A 20,290-nucleotide genomic window follows, 5' to 3' on the forward strand; every position below is an offset into this window, starting at 1 on the left:
ACTGTCCTGTGACAGATCGCTGATCTGTCACATCACAGATCACTGTGACAGATCAGCAATCTGTCACAGGCAGTGCACAAGGCTTCCTCATGCCTGCGCTTTGCAGGCACTGAGGAAGCCAGCTTCTCCAGGCCCCCGAAGGCCCCCGTCGCCATCTTGGATTCGGGGGCCTGGAGGAAAGGAGCCCCCCGCAGCAGCGCTGCACATTGCGCTGCCGTGGGGGGCTCAGGGAAGCACGGAGGGAGCCCCCTCCCTGCCGATGCTTCCCTTTAACCCCCGGTACACCGCGATCATGTTTGATCGCGGTGTGCAAGGGGTTAACGTGTCGGGGGCGGTCCGTGACCGCCCCTGACACATTGTGCCGGGTGTCAGCTGTGATAATCAGCTGACACCCGGCCGCGATCAGCGGCGCTCACCACGTGGGCGCCGCTGATCGCGGTAGACGTACTATCCCGTCCCCGGTCATACGGGCCCGGGTACCGTGGACGGGATAGTACGTCTCATGTCAGGAAGGGGTTAAATACTGCAAATTCTTGACACCAAAACACGTCACAATTTACCTATCTATATGCCAGCCTGATTTGTAGAGATGAAAAGTTTACACCTGGGCAAAACACACTCTACGTAGACAGGGAGAGAGCAATCATGATTTTCGGTGGGAACCCCCTCAAGAAGTCACCAACCACCTAGAGGTTGAAAAATCAGTCAGAACGGATAACATAGCGTGAAAGTTCAATCTAAACACTTTGAATTCAGGAAATTCAGCTGAATAGGCAGTATAACCAGTGTGAAATCTGCTTATTGGTACATCCAGTATTTTGACAATGCACCACCCATCTTCTGAGATAGCAAGAACTAAAGTTTGTACACAGGAAGGGCAAGACATGAGACTATTTTGAGTAGGGGTGTAATCATTAACGTATCCCTTCACTGTTCTTTTTATCAGGCAACTAGGGATGACCTTTGTCACTTTAGCTGTAGGAGGCGGCAGTACTGTCAATGATCAACTTTGCTTCTGCAATTAATATCACAGCGGGGGGGGGTGTAGCAATTGCCTCTTTCCTTTTGTGTATATATATATATATATATATATATATATATCTGCCATGTCGGTCACGTCACCAAACCCAATTTGTACTATGGGGCGTATGGCCGGACGTGAGCACCTGGGTATGTGTAAATAGTTTCTTCGACCGTCTAAGGTCGGAACCAGGGAGATTGCCCAATAAAACACCCCCCTCCGTACTCCGCACCGTCTTATCCTAGTATCCCTAGTGCAGTATGGGATGGCTTTTTCAACAAATGCTAAACACACCCTCTGGAATGGCTAGGTTAGTTAATGTGCACAAATACAGACAATTAAGGAATTATACATATCTGACCGGGTTCGTAGGCTCAGAACTTTCAGATGTGGTCAGTTAAAATTATGGCACGTTGGTAGTGAGACACTTTTTTATAGGCCCTCAGTTGAATCAGCTGATATTATTTCTCACTAAGGCCTCTTTCACACATCAGTTTTTTGGCATCAATTGCAATCTGGCAGTTTTGGAAAAAAAACGGATCTGTCACAGATTGTGGAAAACAGATGCGACTGATCCGTTTTTTCGCTGGATCCGACTGCCCTACCTGGTAATAATATTGGATCACTGGATTCCGTCTTGGGTGGCACACCCAATAAACATCTCATAATGGCAAAAATCAGTAAGCTGTCTCAATACCTATGCAAACTAATATTTGCAAAATATGCTGATGGCATTAATAACAGAACAATTTCTAAACTACCGAATCTTACAGTAAGCACTGTTGGGACCATAATCCAGCAGTGGAAACAACATAATTTCAACAAAAACTGGCCATGACCAGGAGCTCCCCTCAATATTTTAGACAGAAGGGTGAAAATAATTATCAGAATGGTTGTAGTAGAGCCAAGGACCTCCTGTGGAGACCTACTGAAAGACCTGGAAAGCAATGCTATAGAAGAAAACATAGTGTAGGAATAAGCACTTATAAATACACTTATAAAATGTAAAAATCATTCTTTATTCGCTATTCATTAAGACATTTGTGAACCAATACATCTTTGATGCGTCTCCAGGATATGAAAATGCCCTTTGTCATAGAGATATCATCAGAGTCTCATCAGGATCTATTTTAAACCATGGAAAAAAAGGCAAATGCAATTCTAGGATGTATTAACAGAAGCATACAGTCTAGATCACGTGAAGTCATTATTTCCCTCTACTCCTCTTTGGTCAGACCTCATCTGGAATATTGTGTCCAGTTTTGGGCGCCACATTTTAAAAAAGACATCAACAAACTGGAGCAAGTTCAGAAAAGAGCGACCAGAATGGTGACCGGTCTGCAAACCCTGTCTTATGAGGAAAGGTTGCAGGATTTGGGAATGTTTAGTTTGCAAAAGAGAAGACTGAGAGGAGACTTAATAGCTGTCTACAAATATCTAAAGGGCTGTCACATTGTAGAAGGATCAACTTTATTCTCATTTGCACAAGGAAAGACTAGAAGCAATGGGTTGAAACTGAATGGGAGGAGACACAGATTAGATATTAGAAAAAACTTTTTGACAGTGGAACAGGCTGCCACGAGAAGTGGTGAGTTCTCCTTCAATGGAAGTCTTCAAACACAGGCTGGACAGACATCTGTCTGGGATGATTTAGCGAATCCTGCTTTGAGCAGGGGGTTGGACCAGATGGCCCAGGAGGTCCCTTCCAACTCTAAGATTCTATGATTCTATGAAAAACAATCAGACAGCACAATTCAGAAAGTGTACATCAAAAACATTATATACAAGTATATTCCATCAATTTTATATTATTAATAGAAATACTTTGTGTCATTACGAAAATTCAAGCCATTAGGCTGTTTGGTATTCATTTTAAGGATCCAGAATATTTCCCTTAAAAATACCTTAGAGAAGTTAGACTGTGGAATCCCCTTCCAAAAGATGTTGTAATGGCAGACACTGTAACAGGTTTTATACAAGGGATGGACGATGCTCTTAATACACATAAAGTTGTGAGTTATAGTTAAATTAGTGAAAAAATGTATAATTGGTGGAGGATGGATAAACTTGATGGACCTAGGTCTTTTTTCAACATATGTAATCATTTTGAAAAAGTCTCTGCCTCTTTCAGGACATATTACTCATTCAACACAATAACATATAAGTCCTTCTATAGTACCTCCGCCTATAAGTGTTTAGTCACTTCAGAAAAAGTGTTTTTACCTTTTATGATGTTACTGTATAAATATGTCCTAGCACTTTTTTCATTTTTCTTGTAGTGCACCCGATGTACTTGCATTTTACATACTCGAATAATGCATTTTACACAGTATGCCAAAGGACGGTCGTCACAATTTATAAATGTATCTGTAAGATGTTCTTTATTATTAGGTAGTGTTATGGATTTTTTTCTTTTCATCATAGAGTCATATGCTACAGTTTTTACCATACTTTTGTGTCAATCATGTCTTATTTGCAATTTTGCCAAAGAATAAACTCGAGGAAAGCATATTTCCCAGTGATTTTCCTCTTTTGGCAACTACCCTATATGCTAAATAAATTTTTCATTCTGATATAGAACGAACCTATTATGGACAGGTGTCTTTTATACTCATAACAGGTTCAAACGGGTGCCATTAATATAGTTAATGAGTGGAGGACAGAGAAGCCTCTTAAAGAAGAAGTTACTGGTCTGTGAGAGCCAGAAATCTTGCATGTTTTTAGGTGACCAAATACTTATTTTCCACCATAATTAGAAAAATAAATCTTGCCAAATCAGACAAGGTGATTTTCTGGATTTGTTTTCTCATTTTGACTCTCATAGTTGTGGTCTACCTATGATGTCAATTACAGGCCTCTCTCATCTTTTTAAGTGGGGAACTTGCACAATTGGTGGCTGACTATATACTTTTTTCTCCCACTGTATCCCCCAACTTTTGATGATCAGCCAAGCTAAAGCAGATATCTGGGGGCTAGTTTTCTCAGACTTTGAGGGGGACATGGATATTCGCTCATTCCAGCCTAAAAATAGCAGTCTACAGCCACTCCTGAAAAAGCAAATCTACTAGATATGTCAATTCTGGTGCTTTAGCCAGTCCTTGCCCTATTGTGGTGGCAAGTGGGGTAATATTTGTGGGGGTGTTGTTGTTACAAAACATAGCCTGTGGGTTTGATGTCAGCTAACATTACAAAGCCGACCCCACTTGCCACCGCATCAGGGCAAGTGGGAAGAGCCTGGAAAAGCTCCAATTGGTGCATCTAATTGATGTACTTTTTCTGGGGCAGTTGCGGACTGCTATTTATAGGCTGGAGAAGGCTAATATCCATGGCCCTATCCCAGTCTGTGAATACCAGTCCCTAACTTTCTGCAATAGCTTGGCTGGCTGTCAAAAATGGTTGGACCCCATGCTGTTTTTAAATTATTTATTTAAATAATTAAAAATATGCTGTGATGATCCCGCTATTTTTGATGACCAGCGAATATAAAGCTGACATCTAGGGGCTGTCAGAATTACCTGTGCTGGTTATAAAAAAATAGAGCGGAACCCTGGGTATTTTTTTAAAAAAATTATTGATTGCATAGCTACAGTTCGTGAATACTTTCATCACTCTCACCTGCTCTTGCTACTATCAGTGAGAACAGATGTAGGATGATGACAGTAGTATTGTCATCAGGAGATGCCTGTGACCAGAGGTAGTCTTTTTACTGCCAGTCACAACTGCTGGCTCAAATGTGGGAACTGCAAAACTTTGACTGCCATAACAGTCTTACTACCAATCAGAGCCTATGTTTATCATGCTGTCATGCAGATGGCAGGAGGGAAACAATAGATATGCCGGGCCCCCATTAATCTGAATATGGTCTGGGTTCGGGTTTGAGTTCGGGTACCATTCTGGTACATGAACAAAACTTTTTATTAATATTTAATGTAACCTGCTGGACCTGAACATCCACTGGTTCACTCATCACTAAACATAAGTTAATTTATGGACATCTATAGCTTTATTTATTTGTCTATGTGGATTAGATGGTTTGTTACTGACATCTTGTGATAATTTCATGTCAATGGCACCTTTAGAATGATCTTCGCTTAGAAATTGTTGACATGTTCAAAATTTATTTCACCCGTTTTGCTATTATCATTTTTTTTATTATTGTTTTCATGTATTTTTTACTCTGCATCTTCTCAGTTTACATGGAAAAAACAACCCTATAGTAAAACAAGTCAGTACCAGAACTGATCTAGGAGCACTAAGATGAAGAACCTTTGCAACAGAACTGAATTCACAAGGGGTTCAAAAACAGAATTGACTGTATAGCACCAAACTATTAGAGCTGAGTTTAGAAAAGTTCAACGAAGAGATGGAATATTTAAAACACAGTTAGTTCAGCAAAGCAGCAGAGCTGATTATATCATACAGTTTAATGCAAAGCAGATCAGCGGAATACCAGAGTATCAAGTGATGTAGCAGAGTTTGGCTTGTCAAAAGTCCAAGTCACAACAAGCTGGCAGTATAACACAGTACCCAGAAATTTATCAAAGCTTGGATATTCAAGTGGCTATAGAAATCCAGAAGAGATGAAAGCAGTTGAAAATAATGGCATGGGCCCCCAATTACCTGAATACTCTGGTGGCAAGCCATCACTTGAGCCTGCCTATAAGGTAGTTGGGCATGATGTTGAAGGTAAGCACTGTGTTTCCATGGCAATCTACTTCACACATGAACATAGATAGCTGGGAATGGTAGTACGATGCATCTCCTGATGCTTCATCCAATGTAAGTAAGTAATAAGTAACACCAAAACAGCACATGCTTAAAAAAAATTTAATCTGCACAAAAATTCTTTAGCCTCTTTTTCTGCAAATCTAAAAATTTGGCACATATGATTCAAACTAGTTTACTTTAAACTCATTTTTTAAAATTTTATTTCTTACAGAATTATTTAAGAAAAATTAATTTCCAAAATACAATTGGTGAAGAAGTCTACTTTAATGAGAAAGGAGAAATGACCACTCACTATCATATTAATAAGTTAAGAATAGTGTTTCAAAAAGTATTTATTTTAACATCTTTTGGAAGATTTAATCTAATTTCACATGAAGAAGATCAACTTTTTATAGACAATAGTAAAATATTTTGGAAAAATGGCAAGGTCAGTATTATATTCCTTCACTGGGCATCACAAATAAATTAATCTTGTTGTGATGTACTTAATATTGGAAAACAATCAGAATTTTCTTTTTTATTGAAAGTTCAAAATTACATTACAAACGCTTTGAATCAATACTGTACATTTTACACTATGTAGACATGATAATCAGTGATTAAAATCAATGTCTATGTTCAGCTTATTTTATAAGTGATACCACACATTTATAGATGGTAAAGATAGTCGAATCTAGATATTTGAATTCACCAGCTATGACAAATTTTAAAAAAAAAAATATACACTCCTCAAAAAAATAAAGGGGACACTAAAATACCACATCCTAGATATCTCTGAATGAAATATTCCAGTTGCAAACTTTTATTCATTGCATAGTGGAATGTGTTCAGAACAATAAAGCAAAACAATTATCAATGTAAATCAAAATGAATATCCCATGGAGGTCTGGATTTGGAATGATACTCAAAATCAAAAAGGAAAATCAAATAACAGACTGATCCAACTTCAATGGAAATGCCTCATGACAAAGAAAAGATGCTCAGTAGTGTGTGTGGCCTCCACGTGCCTGTATGACCTCCCGACAATGCCTGGGCATGCTCCTGATGAGGTGGCGGATGGTCTCCTGAGGGATCTCCTCCCACACCTGGACTAAAACATCCACCAACTCCTGAACAGTCTGTGGTGACGTTGGTGGATGGAGTGAGACATGATGTCCCAGATGTGCTCAATCCGATTCAGGTCTGGGGAATGGACGTGCCAGTCATTAGCTTCAGTGCCTTCATCTTGCAGGAACTGTTGACACACTCCAGCCACATGAGGTCTGGCATTGTCCTGCATTAGGAGGAACCCAGGACAAACTGCATCAGCATATGGTCTCACAAGGGTTCTGAGGATCTCATTTTGGAACCTAATGGCAGTCAGACTACCTCTAGCGAGGACATGGAGGGCTGTGAGGCCCTCCAAAGAAATGGCACCCCACACCATTACTGACCCACTGCCAAATCGGTCATGCTGAAGGATGTTGCAAGCAACTGATCACTCTCCACGGCATCTCCAGACTCTGTCACATCTGTCACATGTGCTCAAAGTGAACCTGCTTAAATCTTTGAAGAGCACAGGGCACCAGTGGCGAATTTGCCAATCCAGGTGTTCTGTGGCAAATGCCAAGCGTCCAGCATGGTGTTGGGCTGTGAGCACATCTGTGGACATTGGGCACTCAGACCATCCTCATGGAGTTGGTTTCTAATTGTTTGTGCAGACACATGCACATTTTTGGCCTGCTGGAGGTCATTTTGCAGGGCTCTGGCAGTGTTCTTTCTGTTCCTCCTTGCACAAAGGTGGAGGTAGTGGTCCTGCTGCAGGATTGTTGCCCTCCTACAGCACCCTCCATATATCCTGATGTACTGGCCTGTCTCCTGGTAGCACCTCCATCTTCTGGACACTACGCTGACAAACACAGCAAACCTTCTTGCCACCGCTCGCATTGATGTGCCATCCTGGATGAGCTGCACTACCTGAGCCACTTGTGTGGATTGTAGAGTTCATCTCATGCTATCATGAGTGTGAAAGCACAACCAACATTCAAAAGTGACCAAAACATCAGCCAGAAAGCATTGGTACCGAGATGTGGTCTGTGGTCCCCACCTGCAGAAACACTCCTTTATTGAGCGTGTCTTGATAATTGCCAATAATTTCCATCTGTCATCTGTTGTCTATTCCATTTGCACAACAGCATGTGAAATTGATTGTCAATCAGTGTTGCTTCCTAAGTGGACAGTTTAATTTCACAGAAGTTTGATTTACTTGGAGTGTTATTCGGTGTTTAAGTGTTCTCTTTATTTTTTTGAGCAGTGTATGATCTGCTGGGACTGTTTATCTGCCTCCCTGATTGTGTTGTCCTTGGACGGTGTCTACAAACAACAGTCACGTGCAGCTCCACCAGATCTACAGGGATGAGTAGTATCCCACTGTTTCGAATGAGTGTGAAGACACGGGGTCAGTGGATTCTCTCATTTGCTGGCCCGGCTGTCTTTAAAAAGACCGCATGGACCAGGGCTCATCCCATCGAATGTCTGCATTCCTTCCCCATGGGCATAATACTACTCTAAACACAGGGGGAGGAAAAATAGCATGGCAATACTTTAGTGAACCACCAACAGACAATAACATATAGTACATTCCCAGCAAATACACAAGATTGTGCAAATTACAGAGTCTCACACTTCCGCTGGTTTGTCGGGATTAAAGCAGCTGTGACTTCAGGGCTTCCAGGACTGACCAACCCCACCAATGGCACCCCATGTTTAGTGGGCAACCACAGAGGGGATGTAATGACAGGGTTAGGAAGCAGACAGTCCATTGAGTTACATGTCCAGGTAACCTGGTGTCCCAACCTTGGTTCTCCAACTGTCTCCATGAGTTCAGTGATGGGCAGTAAATCAAATCTGTATTCCTATAGCTAGAGCCATGATGCCTAGCAGTTGTTCTGTCAAGTCAAACTAGAAACAGAGTCAGATCCTCCTTTCAGCTCACAGCTCTTATTCAAGCACTTTTACACAAGATTGGGGGAAGGTGACAGGAGATCATCTCTCTTTGTTCGAGAGTTCATAGTTTATCCTTCAATGTTTCTAAGTCAACAAACTGCATTGCCCCATACAATGGGCAATCAAAATATTAACAAACGTCAATTGTTCAATGACCTTGCATCCCTGTCTTTCAAGGATAGCACACAATAAGCTGCAGTAAACATCAATTTAAACTACAAGAAGAGTCAACGTTCAGTCTCAAATGAACAATAGCTCATGTCCCTGGGCCTACTGGAAAAATACATCTGGATAATCAAGAATAAATGCGATGTCATCACAATCATCACCTTTTCTTCTATTTTAGCGCCCTTGAAAGCTGGCTTCAGCTTAAAATAAGCTAATTAAACTTTTAAAAACTTAGGGATAATAATACTGAAAGACATAAGCTTAGCATATTCTCTTAATTTCCCTAAAATTCTCCAATTGGTTTAAGGAAACTGCTCAAGATGGACAAGAAATGCTGTCACATGGTGTTAGGGTTGGTGGATTGCACTAAATAAAAATAGATAAAAGTTGACCAGTGATTTCTCATTGTTACAACAAAATTTACAAAGCCATTTTTTTAGGGACCACATCACATTTGAAGACACTTTGAGAGGTCAATATGACAGAAAATACCCAAAAGTGACACCATTCTAAAAACTGAAGCCCTCATGGTGTGCAAAACCACATTTAAGAAGTTTATTAACCCTTTATGTGCTTCACAGGAACTGAAGTAATGTGGAAGGAAAAATTAACATTTTACTTTTTTTTACAAACATTTTACTTCAGAACCAATTTTTTTTATTTTCACAAGAGTAAAAGAGAAAATAAAGAACAATGTTTGTTGTACAATTTCTTCTGAATACGCAGATACCCCATATATGGGGGTAAACCACTGTTTGGGCACATGGCAGGGCTTGGAATGGAAGGAGCACCGTTTGACTTTTTCAATGCAGAATTGGCTGGCATTGAGATCGGACACCATGTTGCGTTTGGAGAGCCCCTGATGTGCATAAACAGTGGAAACCCCCAACAAGTGCCCCCATTTTGGAAACTAGACCCCTTAAGGAACTTATCTAGATGTGTGGTGAGCACTTTGAACCTCCAAGTGCTTCACAGAAGTTTTATAACTTAGAGATGTGAAAATAAAAAAAAAATGTTTCCATAAAACAAAAATTTTTATTTTTACAAGGGTAGCAGGAGAAATTAGACCTCTAAAGTTGTTGTGCAATTTGTCCTGAGTACGTCCATACACCATATGTGGGGGTAAACCACTGTTTATTTGCATGGCCGAGCTCAGAAGGGAAGGGGCACCGTTTGACTTTTTCAATACAGAATTGGCTGGACTTGTGATTTGACGCCATGTTGCGTTTGAGAGCCCCTGATGTGCCTAAACAGTGAAAACCCCCCACAAGTGATAATATTTTGGAAACTAGACCCCTTATCTAGACAACTTATCTAGATGTGTGATGAGCATTTTGAACCCCCAAGTGCTTCACAGAAGTTTATAAGGCAGAGCCGTGAAAATAAAAAATCATTTTTTTCCAAAAAAAATTACATTTTAGCCTGCTATTTTTTTTCCCAAAGGTAACAGGAGAAGTTGGACAACAGAAGTTGTTTTGCAATTTGTCCTGAGTACGCTGATACCCCATATGTGGGGGAACCACTGTTTGGGCACATGGGAAAGCTCAGAAGGGAAGGAGCGCCATTTTGGAATGCAGACTTTGATAGAATGTTCTGCGGACGTCATGTTGCAATTGCAGAGCCCCTGATGTGCCTAAACAGTATAAACCCCCCACAAGTGACACCATTTTGAAAACTAGACCCCCTAAGGAGCTTATCTAGATGTGTGGTGAGCACTTTGAACCCCCAAGTGCTTCACAGACATTTGAAACGCGGAGCAGTGAAAATAAAAAATATATATTTTTTTTCCACAAAAGTGATTTTTTTAGCTCCCAATTTTTTTATTTTCCCAAGGGTAACAGGAGAAATTAGACTCCCTAGGTTCATGCAATTTGTCCTGAGTACGCTGATGCCTCATATGTTAGGGTAAACCACTGTTTGGGCACATGTCTGGGTTCGGAAGGAAGGGAGCACCAATTGATGTAACTTAATGTAAGTGATGCAATTAGTACAGATTAGTAAAGATTGAAATCAATGCATGAATTCCATGTTATATTCAGATGTCTAATTTCTAGAATTTCTAGCAAAGTTCTTCATTTTTGCACTTATTATTGCTAGATTTGAATGTCTATTTCGTTAACCAAGAGACTCATGTTAAGGGCAACCAACTTTTTTTTTATCTTTGCTACAGTGTATTCTATGAGAAACAAGATTTTTATTTTTAAACTATTCTGCTATTTTAAAGGTGTTGTGCTATCTATAGCTCATCATTATGTGTTTGGTGGGGGTTATTAATCTGACTAAACGTCTACCTCCACAGCTGGATATCAGAAATATATATACCCATGGTCAAAATTGTTGATGCCCTCGTGTAATGACAGAAAAACCCATAATGGTCACAAAAATAACTTGAATATGACAAAAGTAATAATAATTCAAAAATCTATGAAATAAGACAATGAATTTATGAAAATGAGGATGAGTGACCTCGTGGAGATCAAACATCAAACACTGCGGAGACACCATCACATGTTTCTAAACGCAGTGATATAGAGCAATGCCCCCATCCCTTATGGGAAATATGCAAAAACATGCAAAACACAAGCCGCGGAGACACCATCACGTGTTTCTCAACGCAAGCAATGACTAGCCAGGTCTTTCCCCGGGAAGGAACAACCACGGGAAGGGCAGTCTCCAATGAAGGAAACATGTGATGGTGTCTCCGCAGTGTTGGATGTTTGATCTCCACGAGGTCACTCATCCTCATTTTCACAGTCTTTTACTAGGCATTGCTCCTACTAGCCAGTTTCCTACTCCACACTGATGAGGAGCAATACCCCGAAACAGCTGTCTGTGGATGGATACCATGTTTTGGCATAGGTGGTTTCCTTCATTGGAGACTGCCCTTCCCGTGGTTGTTCCTTCCCGGGGAAAGACCTGGCTAGTCATTGCTTGCGTTGAGAAACACGTGATGGTGTCTCCGCGGCTTGTGTTTTGCATGTTTTTGCATATTTCCCATAAGGGATGGGGGCATTGCTCTAGATCACTGCGTTGAGAAACATGTGATGGTGTCTCCGCAGTGTTGGATGTTTGATCTCCACGAGGTCACTCATCCTCATTTTCACAGTCTTTTACTAGGCATTGCTCCTACTAGCCAGTTTCCTACTCCACACTGATGAGGTGCAATACCCCGAAACAGCTGTCTGTGGATGGATACCATGTTTTGGCATAGGTGGTTTCCTTCATTGGATACTGCCCTTCCCGTGGTTGTTCCTTCCCGGGGAAAGACCTGGCTAGTCATTGCTTGCGTTGAGAAACACGTGATGGTGTCTCCGCGGCTTGTGTTTTGCATGTTTTTGCATATTTCCCATAAGGGATGGGGCAGTGCTCTAGATCACTGCGTTGAGAAACATGTGATGGTGTCTCCGCAGTGTTGGATGTTTGATCTCCACGAGGTCACTCATCCTCATTTTCACAGTCTTTTACTAGGCATTGCTCCTACTAGCCAGTTTCCTACTCCACACTGATGAGGGGCAATACCCCGAAACAGCTGTCTGTGGATGGATACCATGTTTTGGCATAGGTGGTTTCCTTCATTGTAGACTGCCCTTCCCGTGGTTGTTCCTTCCCGGGGAAAGACCTGGCTAGTCATTGCTTGCGTTGAGAAACACGTGATGGTGTCTCCGCGGCTTGTGTTTTGCATGTTTTTGCATATTTCCCATAAGGGATGGGGGCAGTGCTCTAGATCACTGCGTTGAGAAACATGTGATGGTGTCTCCGCAGTGTTGGATGTTTGATCTCCACGAGGTCACTCATCCTCATTTTCACAGTCTTTTACTAGGCATTGCTCCTACTAGCCAGTTTCCTACTCCACACTGATGAGGGGCAATACCCCGAAACAGCTGTCTGTGGATGGATACCATGTTTTGGCATAGGTGGTTTCCTTCATTGGAGACTGCCCTTCCCAGGGAAAGACCTGGCTAGTCATTGCTTGCGTTGAGAAACACGTGGTGGTGTCTCCGCGGCTTGTGTTTTGCATGTTTTTGCATATTTCCCATAAGGGATGGGGGCATTGCTCTAGATCACTGCGTTGAGAAACATGTGATGGTGTCTCCGCAGTGTTGGATGTTTGATCTCCACGAGGTCACTCATCCTCATTTTCACAGTCTTTTACTAGGCATTGCTCCTACTAACCAGTTTCCTACTCCACACTGATGAGGGGCAATACCCCGAAACAGCTGTCTGTGGATGGATACCATGTTTTGGCATAGGTGGTTTCCTTCATTGGAGACTGCCCTTCCCGTGGTTGTTCCTTCCCGGGGAAAGACCTGGCTTGTCATTGCTTGCGTTGAGAAACACGTGATGGTGCCTCCGCGGATTGTGTTTTGCATGTTTTTGCATATTTCCCATAAGGGATGGGGGCATTGCTCTAGATCACTGCGTTGAGAAACATGTGATGGTGTCTCCGCAGTGTTGAATGTTTGATCTCCACGAGGTCACTCATCCTCATTTTCACAGTCTTTTACTAGGCATTGCTCCTACTAGCCTGTTTCCTACTCCACACTGATGAGGGGCAATACCCCGAAACAGCTGTCTGTGGATGGATACCATGTTTTGGCATAGGTGGTTTCCTTCATTGGAGACTGCCCTTCCCGTGGTTGTTCCTTCCTGGGGAAAGACCTGGCTAGTCATTGCTTGCGTTGAGAAACACGTGATGGTGTCTCCACGGCTTGTGTTTTGCATGTTTTTGCATATTTCCCATAAGGGATGGGGGCATTGCTCTAGATCACTGCGTTGAGAAACATGTGATGGTGTCTCCGCAGTGTTGGATGTTTGATCTCCACGAGGTCACTCATCCTCATTTTCACAGTCTTTTACTAGGCATTGCTCCTACTAGCCAGTTTCCTACTCCACACTGATGAGGGGCAATGCCCCGAAACAGCTGTCTGTGGATGGATACCATGTTTTGGCATAGGTGGTTTCCTTCATTGGAGACTGCCCTTCCCGTGGTTGTTCCTTCCCGGGGAAAGACCTGGCTAGTCATTGCTTGCGTTGAGAAACACGTGATGGTGTCTCCGCGGCTTGTGTTTTGCATGTTTTTGCATATTTCCCATAAGGGATGGGGGCATTGCTCTAGATCACTGCGTTGAGAAACATGTGATGGTGTCTCCGCAGTGTTGGATGTTTGATCTCCACGAGGTCACTCATCCTCATTTTCACAGTCTTTTACTAGGCATTGCTCCTACTAGCCAGTTTCCTACTCCACACTGATAAGGGGCAATACCCCGAAACAGCTGTCTGTGGATGGATACCATGTTTTGGCATAGGTGGTTTCCTTCATTGGAGACTGCCCTTCCCGTGGTTGTTCCTTCCCGGGGAAAGACCTGGCTAGTCATTGCTTGCGTTTAGAAACACGTGATGGTGTCTCCGCGGCTTGTGTTTTGCAAGTTTTTGCATATTTCCCATAAGGGATGGGGGCATTGCTCTAGATCACTGCGTTGAGAAACATGTGATGGTGTCTCCACAGTGTTGGATGTTTGATCTCCACGAGGTCACTCATCCTCATTTTCACAGTCTTTTACTAGGCATTGCTCCTACTAGCCAGTTTACTACTCCACACTGATGAGGGGCAATACCCCGAAACAGCTGTCTGTGGATGGATACCATGTTTTGGCATAGGTGGTTTCTTGCATTGGAGACTGCCCTTCCCGTGGTTGTTCCTTCCTGGGGAAAGACCTGACTAGTCATTGCTTGCGTTGAGAAACACGTGATGGTGTCTCCGCGGCTTGTGTTTTGAATGAATTTATGAAAGTTTGACATTGCTTTTCAAAAATACTTCCACAGATTTAAAAAAAAAATAAAACTCGTGAAATAGGTTTGTACAGAAATGATGTTGCCCTTTATCTTAATATTTTGTTGCACAACCTTTTGAAGCAATCACTGCAATCAAATTATTTCTGTAGCTGTCAATAAGACTTCTGCACCTCTCAACAGGTATTTTGGCCTACTCCTCAAGAGCAAACTGCTTCCATTGTCTTGTGTTTGAAGGTTGCCTCTTCCAGATGGCATGTTTCAGCTCTTTCCAGAGATGCTCAATAGGATTTAGGTCAGGGCTCATAGATGGTCACTTCAAAATTGTTCAATGTTTTCCTCTTTGACTTTCTTGTGTGCTTTTAGATGTGTGTTGTCGGTCATTAACCTGTTGAAAGACCTATGACCTGTGACTGAGACCAAGCTTTCTGACACTGGGCAGCACATTTCTCTCTAGAATCCCTTGGTATTCTTGAGATTTCATTGTACCCTGCACAGATTCTATACACCCTGTGCCAGATTCAGCAAGGCAGCCCCAGAACATAAAAGAGCCTCCTCCATGTTTCACAGTAGGGACAGTGTTCTTTTCTTGATATGCTTCATTTTTCCATCTGTGAACATAGAGCTGATGTGTCTTTCCAAAAAGTTTAATTTTTTTTCTCATCTGTCCATAGGACATTCTCCCAGAAGCTTTGTGGCTTGTCAACATGTAGTTTAGCAGATTCCAGTCAGGCTTTTTTTAATTTTTTTTTCAACAATGGTGTCCTCCTTGGTTGTCTCCCATTAAGTCCACTTTGGCTCATACAACGACGGATGGTGCGATCTGACACTGATGTTCCTTGAGCTTGAAGTTCACCTTTAATCTGTTTAGAAGTTTTTCTGGGCTCTTTTGTTACCATTCATAATATCCATCTCTTTGATTTGTCATCAATTTTCCTCCTGCGGCCACGTCCAGGGAGGTTGGCTACTATCCCATGAATCTTAAATTTCTGAATAATATGTGCAACTGTAGTCACAGGAACATCAAGCTGCTTGGAGATGGTCTGATAACTTTTACCTGTAACATGTTTGTCTATAATTTTCTTTCTAATCTCCTGAGACAGCTCTTTCCTTTGCCTCCTCTGGTCCATGTTAAGTGTTATACACACCATGTCACCACACATTACAGTGAGTATCTGTAACCCTCTATACAGGTCACTCACTGATCCCAAGATTGAAGACACCTGTGATGATAATTAGTGGACACACCGCGATTTAACATGTCCCTTTTGTCACATTATTTTCAGGAGTACCATGATTTTTTTCCAGGCCTATTTCATGATTTTTATTTATTTTTTTATTCTCTTGAATCATGGCTGAAATGCAATGTCTGACTTTCATTTGTTCATTGTCATAGAATCCTTACTTTTGTCAGATTCAAGTTATTTCTGTGACCATTGTGGGTCTTTCCATCACTAAACAAGGGATATATATATATATATATATATATATATATATATATATATATATATATATATATATATATATATAAAACAGAATATATTTTTATAAAATTAATATACAAATGAAAAAATATCATTTCAAATGCTGAATATTTGCTTTCTATGTAAAGCAATCTGAGTATAATTATGTTTCTTTAAAACATTGTGCTGACTTGTGTTTTAGGTTCCAGTCTCTAAGTGCACGGAGGACTGTCCACCAGGTTATCGAAGGATCTTAAGGACAGGAAGGCACAAGTGCTGCTTCGAATGTCTGCAGTGTTCTGACGGAGAAATATCTAATGAGACAGGTATTACATTATTACATTTACTCTGATTTTTACATTTTTCCCAAAGGTTTTTTTATTTTATAAGTTGTATATATATATATATATATATATATATATATATATATTGAATAAGTACATTTCTGGTTGTTTGCATATGTGTTTTCTCTGCTTTCTAGATAGGGGAACATTTTGAGAGCTGACATGAGAAATTTGATAGGTAATTATTAGAAATGAGCAGATTGTTTGGAAATTCAAATTTGTCAGTTTTGTAGAATTTTTCCCAACTTACCTAATTTTTGAATACTGCAATAGTAGAAGATGAGTCATTGAAAAATTGAAACAATTATATCTTTTGCTACTAGTAAAATGTGAGAAATAATAAATCTAAAAAAGGAAAGTCTTGAACATCTAAAAGAAAAAGAGTTATAACCGTGGTAAGTGTATTGGGTACATATGTGATTTTTGTTATTAAGTTTGAGACATCACTCCATAAGAAGGTCTGGGAATTGTGTCCACTAAAGTGTTGATGACCCACACTTTCACAGATGGAGAAAAACAGGGATTGAATGGTACTCAGAAATAAAACAGGGAATCCATACTTCTATAAAGCTCAAAAGATAAAATTCCAATGCACTGTGTTGAAAGATTTTTCAGCATCCAATGTGAGAAAGATCCAGGCATGTTTATTTAATTTAGCAAAGTGCATTAGGTTTATTATCCTTTTCAGCCATTGGTCCGAATAGATTATTGTTAAGAGTAAATCTGTGCGTCTCAGTGCTAGCAGTTTAAAATACATTTTTGCAATTGTGTTTCAAAGGGAAATGATTTGTGAAATGAATGGGGTCCTTCCCAGGTTCAGATATATTTGTTGTAACAGTTGAAAGCATTTCAAATGGATCAGAACTATTGGCCACTGCATAATTACATAATTTGGTTAAGAATGGCAGTAGGAGTGAGGTGAATCTTTGGAATTACTCATTGATAAATCCATCTTTACCAGGGAACTTGTATATCTTCAGTTGGGAGATGACTTTTCCTTTTTTTCTTCAATTGTGAATGGAGAATGATTATTATTATTATTATTTATTTGTATAGCGCCATTGGTTCCATGGTGCTGTACATGAGAAGTGGTTGCATACAAATTACAGATATCACTTACAGTAAACAAACTAATGATGACAGACTCATACAGAATAGAGAGAGGACCCTGCCCTTTCGGGCTTACATGCTACAGGATGGTGGGGAATGAGACAGTAGGTTGGTTGGTTGCAGCAGTTTCGGTGTTGGTTGAGGTGATATCACCGGTAGTGGTGAGAGAGAATGAGGTAGCGGAGTTATTGCATGCTGTTGGCTTTCTTGAAGAGGTGGGTTTTCAGGTTCCGTCTGAAGGATCCAAATGTGGTTGAGAGTCAGACTTGTTGGGTCAAAGAATTCCAGAGAATAGGGGCAGTTCGGGAGAAGTCTTGGAGGCGGTTGGGTGAGGAGCAAATAAGTGTGGAGGAGAAAAGGAGGTCTTTGGAGGACTGGAGAATTCGTGAGGGAAGGTATCGGGAGATTAGTTCAGAGACATATGGGGGAGACAGGTTATAGATGGCCTTGTAGGTCAGTATTAGTAATTTGAACTGGATACGCTGAGGGAATGGGAGCCAGTGAAGAGATTTGCAGAGGGGAGAAGCGGAGGAGTAGCGAGGAGAGAGATGAATTAGTCGGGCAGCAGCGTTAAGGATGGACTGGAGAGGTGCGAGGGTGTTATCAGGGAGACCACAGAAAAAGATGTTGCAGTAGTTGAGGCGGGAGATGATGAGGGCATGCACAAGCATTTTAGTAGATTGAGGGTTGAGGAAAGGACGGATTCTGGAAATGTTTTTGAGCTGGAGGTGACATGAAGTAGAAAGAGCTTGGATGTGCGGTTTGAAGGACAGGGCAGAGTCAAAGGTTACTCCGAGGCAGTGGACTTCCGGTACTGGGGAAAGGGTGATGTCATTAATTGTTGTAAGGAAGATCTGTGAGATGGAGGAAAGAATTGAAAATATATCTGAAGTATGTTTCTGAAATTCTCCAGAGGCATACAGGGAAGAAGAGTTTAAAGAGATATCGCTCCTTGGTTTATGCTTTCATGTGTATTCTGAAGAGTAATGTCTTCAGAACCTCCTTCAGAGATGACTGAAGGCAGAGGAGTCACTCACTACTCGCTCGAGCATCAGTGTGCTTGGGATGCTTGTTTCTCGGTGAGTATTTTTTTAATGTTCGAGCAGGAGCTTGATTCCCTGCACTGCATGTTAGGTGCTTTGTAGACAACCAATTAATATGTGGGGATTGCCTGAAGGTCACTGTAATGCCATAGCAATCTTCATTGTGTCATTACTTTGATTTTCTGGCTGCATAGCATCATCAGGTCTGTTAAGAACAGTGTGTTAGGGAGCTGGCGGAACACACCAAATAATATAAAAGTAATGAGAGGGTGCGTTCGCAGCCCGGGGTCCACCGTACAGAGATGTTACCTGCTGCCAGGTAATGGCAGACACTCTATGGCGGTGAAATAGCAGAATGCACGCAGGTTAACGTCACCCGGTGTGTACTGTGGTCAACTCTGTTGCTTCGCAGAGTCTACCTAAGTGAAACGTAAATGCCGTAGCCTGTTAAGATTCACAGAGCTCGGCTAAGAGAGCGCTGGTGTGTAGTCACAGGACTCTGCCCCAAAGACACGGGGTTAGCGTCCCTCTAAGCCCACAAGTGCACGGCACAACTGTGGTGCCAGGGAGAGACTGCGTCAATAGATTAGTGCACTACTTGCGTACAGTACCACACTGGCAGACGCCACTTACCTCCCCAAACTGTGGCTAGGAAAGCGCACTAGTTGTAGATGGCGCTGCACTGGAGATTGCTGCTGGCTAGATGCAGTATGCTCATGCTTAGTTCTAGATGGCACAATCTGACACTAACACTTGTGGAGTGGACTGGGAGCACTGTGGCGCATAGGCAGTGCCACAACTAGGTGCTAATTCTAATTCCAATAGCCTATTACATGCACAACCAAAGGGAGGGAATCATAAGGAGTCAGTCACCAGAAACATGCATCCATCATCACACACACAAGTACAGATTGCTATACTAGCACATGGCCGGGCGGCCAAGCGAACCTTTTATAGTTGCAGCCTTCCGGGACCTTCCTAGAGGTCCAATCGGAGCAGCAACAGGACCTGAGCATGTGACCTCTGACCTCGAATAAGAGGTCGTCCCACGGGCATGCTCAGTAGGCCGAAAGAAGGACTTAGTCCCAGGAGCTACTCACTGCTGGCAAATGTGGATTGCTAAAGCTGAACCAGGGGTGGCAGCAGCAACCAAACAGACAGCAGTACAGTATCCTGAGCAAGAAGACAAGATCGACATCTCTGCTGAGCAGCCTCTTCTGCTGTTGAGAATGAATGGGAAACCGCAGAAGGCAAGGCTCGGGGTTCCTCCTGGGCAGGGGAAGAAACCCTACATCTAACAAAGTGACACCATGCTCATCACATTGTAGGGAAAGATGCTGGTGAGAGAGGGAAAGAATTGTAGCTGCATATTAGCCAGGGATTCAACCACCTTAACATTTGGTTTAAGTACAACAATAGCCCTTCGTAACGCTTAATGATAATCAATAGTAAGACTGCTGTTAGCAGCACGTAGAGATTGTGCTGAAGGGATCATGTAGGACAGGATAAGGCTAATTGCATTTCTTCTTTTCTGCTGCATCTCCTACCAAAACCCCTTCTCAGGGCTAATTTTGTTATTTTTTCTCTTAATTCTGCAATTTGTTCCGAGCAGGGAAATATTATGTACCATTTTTACTG

General features: G+C 41.8%; 1 protein-coding gene across 1 annotated transcript in view; it reads left to right on the top strand.

Moving 5' to 3' along the window:
• The first annotated feature begins 5,698 nt into the window (after positions 1 to 5,698).
• The window catches only part of LOC141098822 (vomeronasal type-2 receptor 26-like), a 50,199-nt gene continuing 35,607 nt past the window's right edge, over positions 5,699 to 20,290 (top strand). Inside the window, exons 1-3 of the mRNA XM_073586795.1 lie at positions 5,699 to 5,707; positions 5,961 to 6,176; positions 16,358 to 16,481. Coding sequence (XP_073442896.1) covers positions 5,699 to 5,707; positions 5,961 to 6,176; positions 16,358 to 16,481 — 349 coding nt within the window. The remainder of the gene's footprint in view (positions 5,708 to 5,960; positions 6,177 to 16,357; positions 16,482 to 20,290) is intronic.

This window comes from Dendrobates tinctorius, unplaced genomic scaffold, assembly GCF_039654945.1.
Source record: "Dendrobates tinctorius isolate UK_male_01 unplaced genomic scaffold, ASM3965494v1 ptg000095l, whole genome shotgun sequence".
NCBI classification, from domain to species: Eukaryota; Metazoa; Chordata; class Amphibia; order Anura; family Dendrobatidae; genus Dendrobates; species Dendrobates tinctorius.